The 18057-nt window shown below is 39.3% G+C and overlaps 2 protein-coding genes across 3 annotated transcripts in view; one reads left to right on the top strand and one right to left on the bottom strand.

The window, feature by feature from the left end:
• Positions 1-3211, bottom strand: part of Lamp1 (lysosome-associated membrane glycoprotein 1) — a 55163-nt gene extending 51952 nt beyond the window's left edge. Inside the window, exon 1 of the mRNA XM_090374200.1 lies at positions 3068-3211. Coding sequence (XP_090230326.1) covers positions 3068-3110 — 43 coding nt within the window. The 5' untranslated portion in view covers positions 3111-3211. The remainder of the gene's footprint in view (positions 1-3067) is intronic.
• Positions 3212-3466: 255 nt separating this feature from the next.
• Positions 3467-18057, top strand: part of LOC150091086 (COP9 signalosome complex subunit 9) — a 59545-nt gene continuing 44954 nt past the window's right edge. For both annotated transcript variants that reach the window (XM_090374187.1, XM_090374179.1), the window contains exon 1: positions 3467-3517. The gene's annotated coding sequence lies outside the window, so the exon portion shown is untranslated. The remainder of the gene's footprint in view (positions 3518-18057) is intronic.

Below are 18057 nucleotides of genomic sequence, written 5' to 3'. Positions count from 1 at the left end.
CTGTGGTACTACACTGGCAGTGGTAGAGAATGAAAGGGACTTGGGGGTGATTGTGCAGGCAGATATGAAGTTCTCTGAGCAGTGCAGATGGGCTGCAAGAGTAGCTCATGGAGTATTGTCAATGATATACAGGAATTTTTCCAGCAGGGATAAGGAGGTGATTATTCCATTGTATAAGGCAATGGTCAGGCCACACCTAGAGTACTGTATACAGGTCTGGAGGTCTCATTTCAAGAAGGATGTAGAGCTGCTGGAACGAGTACAGAGAAGGGCAACAAGATTAGTGAATGGAACAAAGGGGTGCTCTTACGAAGAAAGGCTTAAGTTTTGCAAATTACAGTGTCTGGAGACGAGGCACCAGCGAGGTGATCTGATAGAGGTGTATAAAGCCTTGAATGGTTTAAGCATGCTCAATGCTAATGGGATTCTTCCTCTAGCTCAGAAAAATCACCTGAGAGGGCATAAATTCAAATTGAGGAAAGACAGATGTAGGATGGACGTGCGGAAATTTGCCTTTAGCCAGCAGGTGGTTGGTGGAACAGACTGCCATCCCTTGTGGTGGAGGTTGATAGCCTAAATAAGTTTAAGGCTCAGCTGGACAGGTATTTTGAACGAACAGAGGGGTGAAGTGAAGTGGGTTTTTTTTGGCTGATGCTGCATAAGCTTGCTTTCTTGCATCAAATGCCTCTACTAATGCTAATCAACTACCTACTGGTAAATTTCTACAACTGCCTTTCCTCAATTTGAAAATGTTCCCCCACAGGTTCTTAGTTGGAGCATGAATCCCACCAGGATTCAACTTGCTCAACCCATTCAAGGCCTTATACACCTCAATCAGATCTTGCAGGTGCCTATTCTCCAGGCACTGCAATTTACAGAACTTAAGCCTCTCTTGGTAAGAGCACCCCCTTTGTTCCCCTCACCAATCTTGTTCCCTTTCTAGCAACTCTACATCCTTTCTAAAATGAGGCCTCTAGACCAGTACTCTGTGGGCAATGGTCAGGCCAGAGTACACAGTACTGTGGCCTGACCATTGCCTTGTATAACAGGATAATCACCTCTTGTCCCTGCTAGAAAAATTGCTATATATCATTGACAAGACTCCATGACCTGCCCTGGCAGACCATCTGCACTGCTCAGCAAACTTTATATTTGACTGCACAATTACCCCCAGGTCTTTTTCACTTCCCACTTTTCCCTGTGTAGTACCACACAGTTGGTACATTTCTCTTCAGTTATTGCTACCCATATGCAGTACTTTGCATTTGTCAATGTTAAACTTCAGTTGCCACTTCTCAGCCCATTTTATCTATATCCAGTTGGAATAGCATACTGTCTTTACTGTTGCTAACAACCCTGCCACCCTTCATATCATCTGCTGAGCAGAGGCAGTAACACAGGCTGTTAAACATCACAATATTCCTGATCTACTGACTCTTTAAAAACCCTTTCCTTTACATAAGTACCTTTCACCCCTCCCACATATCCAGGAAAGCTTTCCTAAATCCTTTGGTTTATGAAAGGCATCCTAATACAAAATGAGTTGATCTCAGAAATAGGAGCCAGCCAGCAGCTTCTGATTGCTACTAGCTAGTTGCTTAGGAATCAGTAACAACACCAACATAAAGCAGTAGGTTGTAAGGAATCCTTAGGCACTGTACACAGAGACGGCATAGTGTCTACACAAAACATTTGTTCTGAAAGTCTTACTGAACAGTAAGCAAAACTGGTATAACTTTACCAAGGAAACCAAATGAAATGGGTAAGAAACCCATTTCCTTTGGTCCACTTAAGGAAATGATCACTAAAGTGGCAAAAGACCACTGCTTGAGCTTTCTTCACATCAGCAGAAAGCTTGAACTGTTTATCTGTTTCAACTATGATCAAGGCCAAAAAGCTTTCCATCAGTGTGATGTCTTTGGATTCTTTACAGCCACTAGTTGATGAACTTAAGCCAGCACTGTAAATACATTTTAGAAATAATTTTACCCAGTGTCACCCAGCACAGAGTTGGTGAGGGCCAAAATATTAAGATTGTTCATTCAGCCAATTTGAACCCCATTGAAAATACATTGTAACAGTAAAAAAAACACCTTGGAGTGAAATGAATTGGAGAATAATATAAAATACCATAAGAAATAAACCCACCCTTTCCCCATGTACAGACATGGAACTTATATGAAAGTATTGCATGTTCAAGCAAATATAGTTAAGTGGATAAAGCTTTCAGGAATTGCCATCCATTAATTGCTATTGTTCTGTTCATTAATTAACATGCCCTTTTTCTGCTAAATCAGTTTGATTCACTCTTTATCACCCAATGACTAAAAGTTCAGTAATGTCCACAGGTCTTTTGCTATGAAAGCAAAAAGATTCCGAGCGGGGAAAAAAAAAACATTAAGTTTAATTTGTTCTGGACTATAAGTGAATATTACCGCACTAGCAAAATTAAGGGTTAAGGCAGCATCGATTCGCTGGTTTCCGAGCTCACGGGTTAATCGAGGAACGGACATGTTACCGTTCTTTTACTGACCCACTCCCATGACAATTTTTACACAAGCCACATAAGTTGTTTTATTTTATGCATAGGAAACAGTGAAGCATCTAAAACTTCGTAATTTAATAACGCTATCCCAAATACATGTACTCAGTACTGTAGTTACTCTTAAGTCCCCAGATTGAAATATACAAATTGTTTTTTGTAGTGTTTCCCCACAGAGAATGGAGAATTAACTTAATAGCTATTTCTCCTTATAAAGATCGAGAAGTTATATGAATAGAAATGTCTAGCGAATGGAGATGTCCAATATTCAGTAAGAAAATTGGAATTGTTAATATACAGCCAAAATACATATGCATTTTAATGTATAAAAATGCATTAAGAAATATAAAAGTAGTGATGTAAACCGTCAATGTATGCAACTTTAAAACAATTTTTTGCAAGTTTTCAATTCTAAGGCGTAGCTTTGTCACATGACAAGTCAAATATACCAGATAGCTCAACGCAATTTACCGCAATCAAGGGAAAATTTCTTTAAAAAAAAAATAATAATAAATGAATACTCACCAACACTAAAAAATAATACCGAAATTACAACGTATGTCCTCATAATTATAACGAATATATTCAATAATCACACTAATATATAACTACAGTAGACAGAACCAAAATTCACACAATACACTATCGCAACAAACCTCTTTCTACTGACAACGAGAGGGAGCAAGTTGTTGACCTTTTATTTATATCATGTGATTGCTATTCCGTAAACTAGATTATACCCCCGGTTTCGTAATAATTTATCTTTTTTTGTACATCAAATCCTTAACTCAATGATGATTATACAACTTGGACAAAATAATTATAATTCAAAATTTATATCTAATGAAAGATGTTTTCCTTTAAAGTGGTCGCGACACATCACTAAGATTTTTTAAATAATGGTTAGACTACGTTGTTGCTAGATGGCAGCACATCATTGCAAACGAATATCTGACTCATAAAGTGTTGTCCGTTGTAGGTTCCTATTTGTTTTTTAGAATTTGTATTATTTATTTATTAGTATTTTTCATACTGTGTTAAAGAAGTTTAATTTGAAGGATTGTAGTATATTTCAGATTTTTAAGTAATTTTTTTATTAAGGCTATGTGTTTATACATGATAATTTATTGCGGCAACTAGAAGTAGAGATTTTTCTGAATTGTCCGGATAACCCCAGGGGTTCACATCTGATGATTATGGGCTTGGCACACCCAGGGTTCTGAGCTGGATATCATCATTCTTCTCTTTCTTGGTGATTCCCTTCTACTTTTGACTCTCTCTCTCACACACAGGGTAACTCGGGGAATTATTATTATTTTTTATTTTTTTTGCTGGTGCAGCATAAGCCTCGGGTTTCCTTGCACCACTGGCTCATAATGTTGATGTTCCGATACCCTCAAAGAAACATTTAAAATTGTTTTAAAGGACATTGTAATAAAGCATCGTTTGTTTGTTATTTGGCATTTTAGGAGCATTAGCAACTAAGGCCATATTGCTGGGGATATGCGGTGGTAAATTCCTGACCTTTCTGCATCCTCCGTATTTGGTGGTCACGGGCTCGAACCCCGGTCTAATCAAGAAGCGTGTGCTATGCACTTTTGCTCCTGGCTACGGAGGCATCAATAAAACATTGATGAAACTGCACGTTTTTTTTACCCATGCTATACTCATTGACACCGTGATACAGTTTTTCGCACCTTTTACTTTTCACTCACTTGCACCCTCAATTGTAAGAGGGGCACTCTATTTAAGGTGTATAAGGTCTTGAGGGGTATAATGCCTTGAATGGATTGGGTAGGTTCAAAGCTGATGGGATTCTTCCTCAGATTACAAACCTAAGGGGCATAGATTCAAATTGAGGAAAGACATTTAGAATAGATGTGCAGAAATTTGCCTTTAGCCAGTGGGTAATTGATTGCTGGAACAAACTTCCATCTGCTTTTGTGGAAGTTGATAGCTTAAATAAATTCAAGGCGGAATTAGACAAACATTTGGAACGAATGGATCAGTGAAATGGGAAAGGTGGTTTTTTTTTTTTTTTTGGCTGATGCTGTATAAGCTTGCTTTCTTGCATCACATGGCCCTGCTAATGCTAAAGTGATGTCTATTTTAGTGAAGGGCACTATTTAAGTGAAGTGTCTATCTAAGCCCCCCCCCCAGTCTATTTTAATAATAAAAAATAATAATTTTTTGCTTTTTAACTGAATTAAAACGGTGATCAGTTAATTTTGATTTGCCAAACTCAATTGAAAAATGTTGGAAAAAAAAAAATGAGAGGGGGAAACTGATAACAATAACAAGGTTTTTATCCTGTTTTTTTTAAGAATTTTCAAATTCATCCCCCTCCACCTCCAGACTGAAACTTGGACATTTGCATGGCATCTGGCAGGTGGAATGTGAATACCAGTGTTTTTTCTCACCTGGTTGTGTTTAGCCAGAGAAATCAAAGCAATATGGCAAGATTAGACACCTGTTGTAGGCATCTCACAAATTCCATATGATAATGAGTGTTGCCTAGAAAAAAAAAGGTAGACTTTTGCTCATCCGACATCTGTTAAATGCCAAGCAAAGATATAATGTATCATGATTCACAGTATATCGAAATGAAAACAGAAAATCCATCATAACCAGTTAGAGAATACCAGTGGAGATTTTATTTTATTTCATCTCTTAGATGCCATGTTAGCAGATGAAGGTTAACATGTTTGCTGCTTTTATGCATCTATGTTTAAAATGACACTAGGAATGATGTGCTGCAATACATATCGGCATTCAAAATGTACCCAAGTGCTGTGCCATAATGCATGTGGGCAGTCGTTCTTAATTACGCAGTTGCCAACAAGTCAATCAATGACTGCTTATATGCCGTATTTTGCATATGAGCAGTCATTCTTAAGCAGGCAACCAAGTGCTGTAAATGCAAAGGTGCAAAATTAATGACTACTCTCTACTGACACACTGATTGAATCCTTTGCCATAATGGTTATTTTTTTGATTAGACTTGGCACAAAGTTTTATTTGTTCTTTGCTTGTGTTGTTTTTAGTTTATGTACACGAATAAAATTTTAAGATTTGTTCTGATTTACAGCTCAGTTCAGCTGAGGTAGAATTTTTCTCAGCATGGTCTGTGCTTGTTAGCAGGAGAGACTGTTTTTACAGAGATAGGATACACTTGAATAGAAGAGGTGCAAGAATATTTTCTGATGCTATCAAGACAGTGATAGGTGAGATACAGACTAATAGTTTAACTACAGCAGAAGGCAGAGGTGAAAGTGATTCTTGCATTGCTACTATTTGTATATGAAGCAGCCTGGAAAGCAAGGTGTCTGCGATTTCAAGCCCTGCTGTGGCTCATCATGGAACAAATGAATACATGGACTGTGTTAGGGTAACCAAGAGTAAGAACACGTGCATGTATGCTTGCATGTACACTAATGCTAGGAGGATTGTAAATAAATTTGATGAATTTAAAGTATGAATTAAGTCATAGAATGCAGACATTGTAGGAATAGTGGAGATGTGTCACTCAGACATAATATAGTGATGGAGGGTTTGGTCTTTTCCTCTTCATGCTGCCCAGTCTTCTTGAAAATAACCAATCTACACATTCGTTGCCACAGAAGTGACATAACAGGGCTTACCAATGAGAAGGTGTGCATGAGTGGATTTTAGGGTGGCAGGCCAACCAGACTTCTCTTAAATCTTCTAAAATAGAAAGATATTGGGTCCATCAGTGTTTTAGACTCTGTTTGATAACACAGGATGCCTGTTCATCTCTCTAAGCTGGTGCACTATGCCCATAGATGCCAATGCACCAAAAAAATCCCCAATCAACTAACCTCTCTAAGCCCCAAACAGGGTATATGCCATCAATTCCAGGAGCCTTACTTGCCTTTATACTCAAAAGTTTTTCTAATAAACAATCATCTGTAATTACGATATCACTAATTTCATATGGCTCAGCCTAACTCCCACAGCATCTTCTCAGCATGAAGATGGAAAAGCTCTGATTTTTCAGTGAAAACACTACCTGGTGCAGACTGTGGCTCAGACCACCAACTCTTAGTAGCCAAAGTCGAAAGTGTCTGCAATTCTGCCCAGACACAATAGGAGGGATTATATGATGAGAGCCCTGTTGATCAATTCAGCCCTGGAAGGCTCAAGTGGTAGAATTTTTTTCAGCCTGGTCTGTACTTGTTAACAGGAGAGACTGCTTCTACAGGGATGGAATACACTTAAATAGAAAGGGTGCAAGAATGTTTGCTGATGCTATCGAGGCAGTGTAGGTGGGTCGGAAAACTGCTAGATTGAGGGGATACAAGGATTAATAGATTAACAGTAGCCACTGGCAGAGGTGAAAGTGATTCTTGCACTGTTCCTATTGGAATGAGCAGCAGCTTGGAAAGTAAGATGCAGGATATTTCAGAGACTGCTGGGAGTCATTGGGGTACAAGTAAACACATGGGTTGTGTTAGGGTAGCTAAAAAAAGAACTGGTGCATGTATACTTGCGTGTACACCAATGCTAGGAGTTTGGTAAATAAATTTGATGAATTTGAGGTATTGTTCAAAGCATCAAAGGCGGATATTGTTGGGATTTCAGAGACATGGTGTCACACAGATATAAGTAATGCAGAACTGGAATTTGGGGAGTACAACTTCTACAGAAAGGATAGGAAGGGAGGAGGGGTTATGCTATTAGTTAAGAAACACATAAAATCCAAGGAAGTGAAGCCAGTCGACATCGCTGGACAGTGCAGTGTCGAGTCAGTTTGGTGTGACATAAGCATTGGGAGATCAAAATTGAGAGTAGGAGTGTGCTATAGGCCTAATGATTCTGATGAGTATAATAAGAAACTGTACAGGGAAATAGAGTGGGCCAGTAAATCAGAGAGTCTTATAATGGGGGATTTTAATTTCCCAGATATTGACTGGATTTTGTGGGTTGGTCACTCACACACTAGCAAGGCTTTTGTGGATTTATTGGATGATTGTTTTCTAAATCAGCATGTTCGGGAAGAAACTAGAGGGAGCAATACTCTTGATTTGATTACTAGTAGTGATTCTTCATGCATTAAGAATCTGCAGATACAGGAACCACTAGGTGGCAGTGATCATAGTGAGCTGAAGTGGGATTTACTCAAGGAGGTAACTACCATCAGGGGTAAAGGGAAGGGTTATTGCTTTCGTAAAGGCTACTACGATGGTCTGAGACAGTATTTAAATTCTATGCAGTGGGACCAACTGATGATGTTACCAACAGCAAACTCAAAATGGGAAGCATTCAAAGAACTTATCTTGGAAGCTACTAGACTCTACATACCAACTAAGAAATACTGTTTAAGGTTCAGGCCTAAATGGATGTCAGGTGAACTAATGAGACATATGGCAAAGAAGAAAAATGCATGGGATACATATAAATTAACATTTGACACAGAAGACTATGATAGATATAAGTTGATCTGTAACCAAGTTACAAAGGAGGTTAGGCAGGCGAAGGCAGATTACGAGAAATCTTTGGCAAGGGATGCAAAGAAAAACAGCAAGGAGTTCTTTACTTATGTAAACTCTTGATATTGATGGTTCAACTGTTCATGATCCTGCTCAGGTCCACTTGATATCGATGGTTCAACTGTTCATGATCCTGCTCAGGTAGCTAACAAGCTAAATCAATATTTTGCATCTACATTCACACATGAGGAGTTATTCAGGAAGGAGAATGCCATAGGTGAAGTAAACAGTGGCAGTGAGCTAGATGATCTTGTAATAATTGAGAGTAAAGTGGAGGAGAAATTGTTGAAGATAAATACAAGAAAGGCACCTGTGATGGATGGGATCTATCCAGTTATATTAAAGGAGGCAGCAAAGGAAGTGAGCAAGAAAATTTTGAGAGCGTCCTTGGACTCAGGGGAGGTATCCACAGACTGGAGATGTGCAAATGTAACCCCAATTCACAAAGGAGGATCAAAGGCTGACACAAGTAATTATAGACTTGTGAATTTAACTTCTGTTCCTGGAAAATTAATGGAGGCACTGGTTAAAGAAGCACTGCAGGATCATCTAGACAAGACTTCAGTTATAGCTCGGACACAGCATGGTTTTGTTAAGGGAAGGTCTTGCCTGACCAATTTGATTGGATACTATGATGTAGTCAGAAAAGAATTGGATGGGGAATAACTTTGATATTATATATTTGGATCTTAGAAAGGCTTTTCATACTGTTGCACATGGAAGACTGCTGTACAAATTGGAGCAGTGTGGCATTGGTGGCAAATTGTTGCTATGGATAAAGGGATGGTTGAGTGGCAGAAGACAGAGTGGTAATTAATGGACACTGCTCATCATGGACTAATGTTATTAGTGGAGTCCCTCAGGGTTCAGTGTTGGGTCCATTGTTGTTTTCTGTATTTATAAATAATATTGATGATGGTATATCAAGCTTAATGTCCAAGTTTGCAGATGATACAAAGGTTGACAGGGTTGTTAAGGATGCTACTGACGCTATGCTGCTGCAACAGGATCTGGAAAGGTTGAGCAGATGGGCTGAGAGGTGGCAAATGAATTTAACATTGACAAATGGAAAGTACTACATATGGGAAACAGCAACCCCAGAGCAACATATCAACTCTGTGATACTACACTGACAGTGGTAGAGAATGAAAAGGACCTGGGGGTTATTGTGCAGGCAGATGTGAAGTTCTCTGAACAGTGCAGACGGGCTGCAAGAGTAGCTCATGGTGTCTTATCAATGATATACAGGAATTTTTCTAGCAGGGATAGGGAGGTGATTATTCTCTTGTATAAGGCAATGGTCAGGCCGCACCTTGAGTACTGTATACGGGTCTGGAGGCTTCATTTCAAGAAGGATGTAGAGCTCCTGGAACGAGTACAGAGAAGGGCAACACGGTTAGTGAACGGAACAAAGGGTTGCTCTTATGAAGAAAGGCTTAAGTTTTGCAAATTACAGTGTCTGGAGACTAGACACCGGTGAGGTGATCTGTTAGAGGTGTACAAAGCCTTGAATGGTTTGAGCATGCTCAATGCTGATGGGATGCTCTCTTGCTCAGAATAATCACCTGAGACGGCATAAATTCAAATTGAAGAAAGACAGATGTAGGATAGATGTGCGTAAATTTGCCTTTAGCCAGCGGGTAGTTGGTTGGTGGAACAGACTTCCATCCCTTGTTGTGGAAGTTGATAGCCTAAATAAATTTAAGGCTCAGCTGGATGTATTTTGAACGAACGGAGGAGTGAAGTGGAAGGGTTTTTTTTTTTTTTTTTTTTGGCTGATGCTGCATAAGCTTGCTTCCTTGCATTATATGCCTCTACTAATGCTAAGTCGGGCTCAAATTTTATAACATCAAAGTGAAGGCTGCACCATGGAAATATAATATAGATAAAATTTCACCATGGAAAGGCAACCAGACGTACATCTGGTTGCTTTTACATGGTGAAATTTTATCACAGTAATAAAGAAATTTTATCAGCACAGTAATACATCCCATACAAAAAATGGCAGAATTGAGTAAGTGGCTGTCAGAAGAAACCATCAAAATTGCTGATAAAAGAAGAAAAGCTAAAGCTGCTGGAGACAGAGACAAGACAAGAAGGCTTAATGCAGAATTCCAAAGGGCAGCCAGAAATACAAGGAAAAATACTGGAACAAACGTTGTAAAGAAATGGAAGATAATAACGAAAAAGGGCGCACAAGAGATCTCTTTGCACAAATAAAGAAGATCCGGACACCCTTCACTGCTTGTAAGGGTTCAATAAAAGACAAAGATAAAAATGAACTGAATGACCAACAAAGAATTAAGAAAAGATGGCATTAATACACAGAAGAACTGTATACAAACAGAAACAAACAACAGATTGAAGCAAAAGGGTAGGATGAACTATAAATGGATATTTTTGAGGATGAGGTAGTATGGGCACTACAACAACTACCAAGGAGAAAAGCTCCTGGAATTGATGGAATACCAACAGAAATGTTAACACTTGCCAATCACAGCTTTGTGCCTGGCCATCTGGAAAAGCAATATGTGGCCAAAAGACTGGAAGAGATCAGTGTTTATTTCAATCCTGAAAAAGAGAGATGCCCAAAATTGCTCGAACTACTGTACAATAGCCTTGATATCACACAAGCAACATGCTTTTGAAAATCATTCAAGCACGATTGTATAGAAACAAAGTTACCTAATGTTTAAGTTGGTTTCTGCAAAGGAAGAGGCACTTGTGATCACATCACAAACATCCGTTGGATCATGGAAAAAGCCCATGAATTTCAGAAATATGTATACATGTGCTTCATCGACTATACCCAAGCATTTAATTGTGTTGAACACGAAAAATTGTGTAATTCTTTGATAGAATTGTGGGTACCACAATACTTGGTTGAGCTAATAAGGTCATTGTCAGGTGATCAGAACAGCATTTCGAGATACAGACTGGTTTGAAATCGGAAAAGGTGCGACAGAGCTGTATCTTATCTCCATTTCTATTTAATTTATGTACTGAATCAGTTATAAGGAAATTATACTTGGATGAGTCAGAAATTGGAGTGAAATTTGGTGACAGAAACATCGATTTAAGATATGCAGATGATACAACTCTGCTTGCAGAAAATGAGGAAGATCTAATAGAATTGATTGTAATGGTTAAAGATGAGAGGGTAAAAGTGGGACTGCAGCTTAACATCAAGAAAACAAAAATTGTGATAGTAGCCAGGACTGGAGAAGTTAAAATTATTATTATTATTATTTGTCATATGGTGCAAGGAAGCCTGAGGCTTATGCTGCACCAGCCTAAAAATTTAGGCTGGTGCAGCATAATTACATGACAGAGAGAGAGAGAGAGAGAGAGAGAGAGAGAATCACCAAGAAAGAGAAGAATGATGATATCCAGCTCAGGACTAACAATGAAGAGGTCGAATCTGTTCAGGAATTCATTTTTCTTGGATCTAAGATTTACCGAGGCAGAGAATCTGGCCCTAAAATTAAAAGAATTTCACTTGGATGCAATTATGAGTATGGAAAAGATCTGAAAAGACAAAGACATCAGCCTTACAACTAAGATCAGAATGGTTAATGCTATATTATTTCCCATTACAACTTACAGGAGGCGCCTCCGTAGCCAGGTGGGAAGGAGCAGCAGTGCGTAGCACACGCTTCTTGATTAGACCGGGGTTCGAGCCCGTCACCACCAAATACCGAGGATGCGGAAAGGTCAGGGAATGACCACCGCATATCCCGGAGCAATATGGCCTTAGTTGCTAATGCTCCTAAAAACCAAATAACAAACAAACAAACAAACAACAACTTACAGGTATGAAAGCTGGATGATAAAAAAAGTAGGCAGAAGAAAAATTGACATTTTTGAGCTCTGGTGCTGGAGAAAGCTGCTTCACATACCATGAAAAGTGAAAGTTATGAACAGAGAGATTTTGGATCTCATCAAGCCAGAGACATCATTGGAAGGCAAGCTCACCAGGGTACGATTGACCTATTTCAGTCATGTAACGCGAGAAAATTCATTGAAAAAATCGATAATGCTAGGAAAGGTCAGTGGAAAAAGAAGAGGTTGGCAAAGTACATGCTGGTTTGACACTGGCATGTGCATGAATTACTTGAAAGAAGTTGTTCAAGACCGGACAGCATGGAGGCAGCTCGCCCATAAAGTCTCCGAAAGTTGGCTGTGACTGAATGGATGAAAACAACAACAATTACAGACTTGACTTTTTTGTAGGCTTTAGTACTTTTCATTACTCTGTAACTGTCCTATGCTATCTTTTTTCTGCTCTATTTGACCTTTCTGCAGTCATCCATTTCAGAATCCTTCTCCCGCAATATTTTCTTAAAGGTATATATGTGTTCTTGGCTTCTGTGTTTTTTGCTGTAAAAGTAATCCATAATTCAAATGTATTCACTCTCTGCAATCTGCCCAATTCACAAATGCCATATACTGCCTTAAACTGTCAAAGTCCCATCTTCTGAAGTTAAAACCTGTGCCTTACCTTTAACTGCTGCAACATCTTTCTTCATCTTCCAGCTGACGATTGCATGATCACTTCCTGACAATGGTTGCTCTACTTTAAGTCCTGTGATGTTATCTGATTCATTAGTAATGATGAGGTCAAAAATATTCTCACCCCTGTACTATTTTCTCTAACATGTTGGTACAAATAATAATTGTCTAGTTCAGCAGTTCCTAAACTGGGGTCCATGACCCCTGGGAATCCGTAGGCAAGTTCCAGGGGGTTCGCAAAACGATCCTCTAGAATTGATCAAATTATTGTTGTATGTATAACAAATTGATGATTAATAAAGTTATTATATATTTATGTAAAAATAAGAATAAAGTTCAGTTGTTTTAAACATAAAACTTTGAATTTTCTTTTCAGAAAACCCAATGTTCACACACTGGTGTACAAAGAAAGTGCATCACCTAGGAATTTCACATTTCTAACCCTTTTTCGTGATAGAATGTTACATTAATGACTAGCATCACAAATAGAAATATAAACAAAAGATATTTATTAATAGTTAAGGCAAAGGTAACATCTGGAATATTTGGGATATTTGCAACCTTTATACAATGGTTTTAGTAAACATAACATTATAGCTGAAATGTTATCAGAAACCTTCAGTTTATCATTTTAAGTGGAAAACAAAATGAAAAGTTTGCCAGGTGCAAACTAATATTTAGTTGAACCACCTCAGCCCTGATGACTGCAGCACACCATCTAGGCATTGACAAGATAAATTTTTGAAGATAATCAACTGATTTGGTGTGTTTCCAGACACAAATTATGGCTTCCTGAAGTTCATGAAGGGTCTTTGGTTTCTTTTAGCATTAGCATTAGTAGAGAGGCATATGATGCAAGAATCAGCCAAAAAAAAAAAACACGCTCCCATTTCACCCCTCCGTTCGTTCCACGTACCTGTCCAGCTCAGCCTTAAATTTATTTAAGCTATCAACTTCCACAACAAATGATGGAAGCCTGTTCCACCAACCAACCCCTCGCTGGCAAAAGGCAAACTTCTGCACATCTATCCTATATCTGTCTTTCCTCAATTTGAATTTATGCCCTCTGAAATGATTATTCTGAGCAAGAGGAAGAATTCCATCAGCATTGAGCATGCTCAAGCCATTCAAGGCTATACACCTCAATCAGATCACCTCCCAAGTGCCTAGTCTCCAGACACTGTAATTTGCAAAACTTAAGCCTTTCTTCATAAGAGCAACCCTTTGTTCCGTTCACTAACCTTGTTGCCCTTCTCTGTACTCGTTCCAGGAGCTCTACATCCTTCCTTGAAATGAGGCCTCCAGACCCGTATACAGTACTCAAGGTGCGGCCTGACCATTGCCTTATACAAGAGAATAATCACCTCCCTATCCCTGCTAGAAAAATTCCTGTATATCATTGATAAGACACCATGAGCTACTCTAGCAGCCCGTCTGCACTGTTCAGAGAACTTCACATCTGCCTGCACAATAACCCCCAGGTCCTTTTCATTCTCTACCACTGTCAGTGTAGTATCACAGAGTTGATATGTTGCTCTGGGGTTGCTGTTTCCCATATGTAGTACTTTCCATTTGTCAATGTTAAATTCATTTGCCACCTCTCAGCCCATCTGCTCAACCTTTCCAGATCCTGTTGCAGCAGCATAGCGTCAGTAGCATCCTTAACAACCCTGACAACCTTTGTATCGTCTGCAAACTTGGACATTAAGCTTGATATACCATCATTAATATTATTTATAAATACAGAAAACAACAATGGAACCAATACTGAACTCTGAGGGACTCCACTAATAACATTGGTTCTCGATGAGCAGTGTCCATTGATTACCACTCTGTCTTCTCCCACTCAACCATCCCTTTATCTATAGCAGCAATTTGCCTCCAATGCCACACTGCTCCAATTTGTGCAGCAGTATCAAAAGCCTTTCTAAGATCCAAATATATGATATCAAAGTTATTCCCTGCATCCAGTTCCTTTGTGACCACATCATAGTATCCAATCAACTTGGTCAGGCAAGATTTTCCCTTAACAAAACCATGCTGTTTCCGAGCTATAACTGAAGTCTTGTCTAGATGATCCTGCAATGCTTCTTTAACCAGTGCCTCCATTAATTTTCCTGTAACAGAAGTTAAACTAACAGGTCTATAATTACTTGTGTTGCCCTTTGATCCTCCTTTGTGAATTGGGGTCATATTTGCACATCTCCAGTCCATGGGTACCTCCCCTGAGTTCAAAGAAGCTGTCATAATTATGGCTAAGGGTTTGCTTACTTCCATTGCTGCCTCCTTTAATATAACTGGATAGATTCCATCCACCTCAGGTGCCTTTCTTGTGTTTATCTTCAACAATTTCTCCTCCACTTTACTCTCAGTTGTTACAAGATTCTCTAGCTTACTGCCAGAGTTGAATACACCTCTGGCATTCCCCTCACTGAATAACTCCTCATGGGTGAATGTAGATGCAAAATACTCATTTAGTTTGTTAGCCACCTGAGCAGGATCATCAACAGTTGAACCAATCCAGTTCATCCCTTTCCTTCTAGAGTTTACATAGGTAAAAAAACTCTTTGTTGTTTTTCTTTGCATCCTTTGCCAAGGATTTCTTATAATCTGCCTTTGTCTGCCTAATCTCCTTTGTGACTTGGTTACAGACTAGCTTATATCTATCATAGGCTTCCATGTCACCCATTAATTTATATGTATCCCATGCATTTTTCTTCTCTGCCACATGTCTCATTAGTTCATCTGACATCCATTTAGGCCTAAACCTTGAACAGTATTTCTTAGTTGGTATGTAGAGTCTAGTAGCTTCCAAGATAAATCCTTTGAATGCTTCCCATTTTGAATTTGCTGTTGGTAACATCATCAGTTGGTCCCACCGTATAGAATTTGAATACTGACTCAGACCACTGTAGTCACCTTTACGAAAGCAAAAACCCTTCCCTTTATTTACCCTTGATGGTAGTTATCTCTTTGAGTAAATCCCACTTCAGCACACTGTGATCACTGCCACCTAGTGTTTCCTTTATCTGCAAATTCTTAATGCATGAAGAATCACTACTGATAATCAGATCAAGAGTATTACTCCCTCTAGTTGCGTCCGAACATGCTGATGTAGAAATCAATCATCCAGTAAATCTACAAAAGCCTTGCTAGTGTGTGAGTGACCAACCCACAAATTCCAGTCAAACTCTGGAAAATTAAAATCCCCTATTATAAGACTCTCTGATTTACTGGCCCACTCTATTTCCCTGTACAGTTCCTTATTATACTCATCATGTCATTAGGCCTATAACACACTCCTACTCTCAATTTTGATCTCCCGATGCTTATGTCACACCAAACTGACTCGACACTGCACTGTGCAGCGATGTCGACTGGCTTCACTTCCCTGGATTTTATGTGTTTCTTAACTAATAGTATAACCCCTCCTCCTTTCCTATCTTGTCTATCCTTCCTGTACACATTGTACTCCCCAAATTCCAACCCTGCATTCCTTATATCAGTGTGACACCATGTCTCTGATATCCCAACAATATTTGCTTTTGATGTTCTGAGCACTACCTCAAATTCAACAAATGTATTTACCAAACTCCTAGCATTGGTGTAAATGCAAGTATACATGTACTTGTTCCTGTTCTTAGCTACCCTAACACAACCCCAGGGGGCTCACATCTGGTGAGTATGGGCTTGGCACACCCAGGGTCTTGAGCTGAATATCATCATTCTTCTCTTTCTTGGTGATTCCTTTCTCTCTCTCTCTCTCTCTCTCTCTCTCTCTCTCTCTCTCTCTCTCTCTCAGGGTAATAGGGAATTTTTTTTTTTTTTTTGGCCTGTGCAGCATACGCCTCAGGCTTCCTTGCACCATGTGGCTGTTAATAATAACCCATGTGTTTGAGGTAGTGCTCAGAACATCAAAGGCAGATAACCCACTTGTACCGCAATGACTCCCAGCAGTCTCTGAAATATCCTGCATCTTGTTTTCCTGGCTGCTGCTTATTCCAATAGAAGCAGTGCAAGAATCACTTTCACATCTGCCAGTGGCTACTGTTAATCTATTAGTCCTTGTATCCCCCCCCCAATCTAGCAATTTTCCGACCCACCTAACACTGCCTCGATAGCATCAGCAAATATTCTTGCACCCTTTCTGTTTAAGTGTATCCCATTCCTGTAGAAGCAGTCTCTCCTGTTGTTTTCTGGCAACCTTCGTGTGGAATCTGCAGATTTCACACGATGCCAACAGTTCTCTATAGGAATCAGATCCGGGCTGTTTCCTGGCCAGCTAACAGTTGTAATGGGCCGTTCTTCCAAATATTTTTTCACCTGTAAGAAATGTAAACAAATTACTGTCAAACCTCTAATGCAGAAATGAAGATAAAGTAACTACAGAAGTGCCTACTTACACTTTTTGCCCGATGACAAGAAGCAGAGTTGTCCTGAAAGGTGCAGTTACTTGCCAGGTTGAAATGGTCTCTAATTGTTGGCAGCAATTTGCCTTCCAATATAGCCAGGTATCCATTGGCATTTACGGAACCTTTTATAAACTGCAGGTGACCTACCCTGCAATACAAAATGCACCCCCATATCATTTGGCTGGTAGGGAATTTCACTGTAGACACCATACTCTGTGGATGGTATTCTTTACCATGTCTACGGCGAATTGTTTGTCTCCCATCAGAGCCATGCAGGTTGAATATCTTCAATGAGAAAATAACTGACTTCCACTGCTTGGGGGTCCATTTGACATGCTCCTTACACCAAATTAATCGGGCGTTTTTCGTTTTTTATGTGAGGAGGGTTTCTTAGGATGATGGGCTACAAGTCTATTTTCGAAGAGGCATCTTCTGACTGTTACTGCACTTGCTACCCTCCTGTATGTTCTTCCCATTCTCTTTTCAGCTCAGACGAAGAAGCTTTACAGTTTTTAAGGCATAATTGCTTCAAAACGCGGTCTTGTTTTGGCATAGAGACTCGTTTAGATCCGATTCCTTTTTTTCCTATCAGCAGAACCAGTATTCTTGAGTTTGGAAAGAAATCTACTCACTGTCAACTGATTACAAGATACTCTATAAGCAATATGATAGGAAGAACATCCTTCTTCATGTAAAGCAACAATAGTACTATTCCTTCGTGGCGTCAACTGCACGGAACTCGCCATCCTGACACAAGTAAGGAATGACTGCAACTCTTGCAAAGCGTGTATATATAGCTGAAAGTAACAGCTGATGCAATATTACATCATCACCTACAGGTGTCAATCTTATTTGATGCAATCTGTTAAGAAATGTTGCCATATACTTACGTTATTCGGACGACAATTACAATTTTAAGGGGTGATGCACTTTCTTTGAACACCAATATATATATAGGGGTCCGCAAACTTTTTTTTCATTTTTGAAGGGGTCCGTAGATCTCGGTGCCTATTTCATCTGCATGTTATGACATTCATCATATTCTTCACAATCTTCTGGTCTGCAGATTACTCCCACACTC

This window comes from Mastigoproctus giganteus, chromosome 1 (assembly GCF_048544385.1).
Source record: "Mastigoproctus giganteus isolate SK-2022 chromosome 1, ASM4854438v1, whole genome shotgun sequence".
Taxonomy (NCBI): Eukaryota; Metazoa; Arthropoda; class Arachnida; order Uropygi; family Thelyphonidae; genus Mastigoproctus; species Mastigoproctus giganteus.
This window is presented reverse-complemented; position numbering and strand designations above follow the sequence as displayed.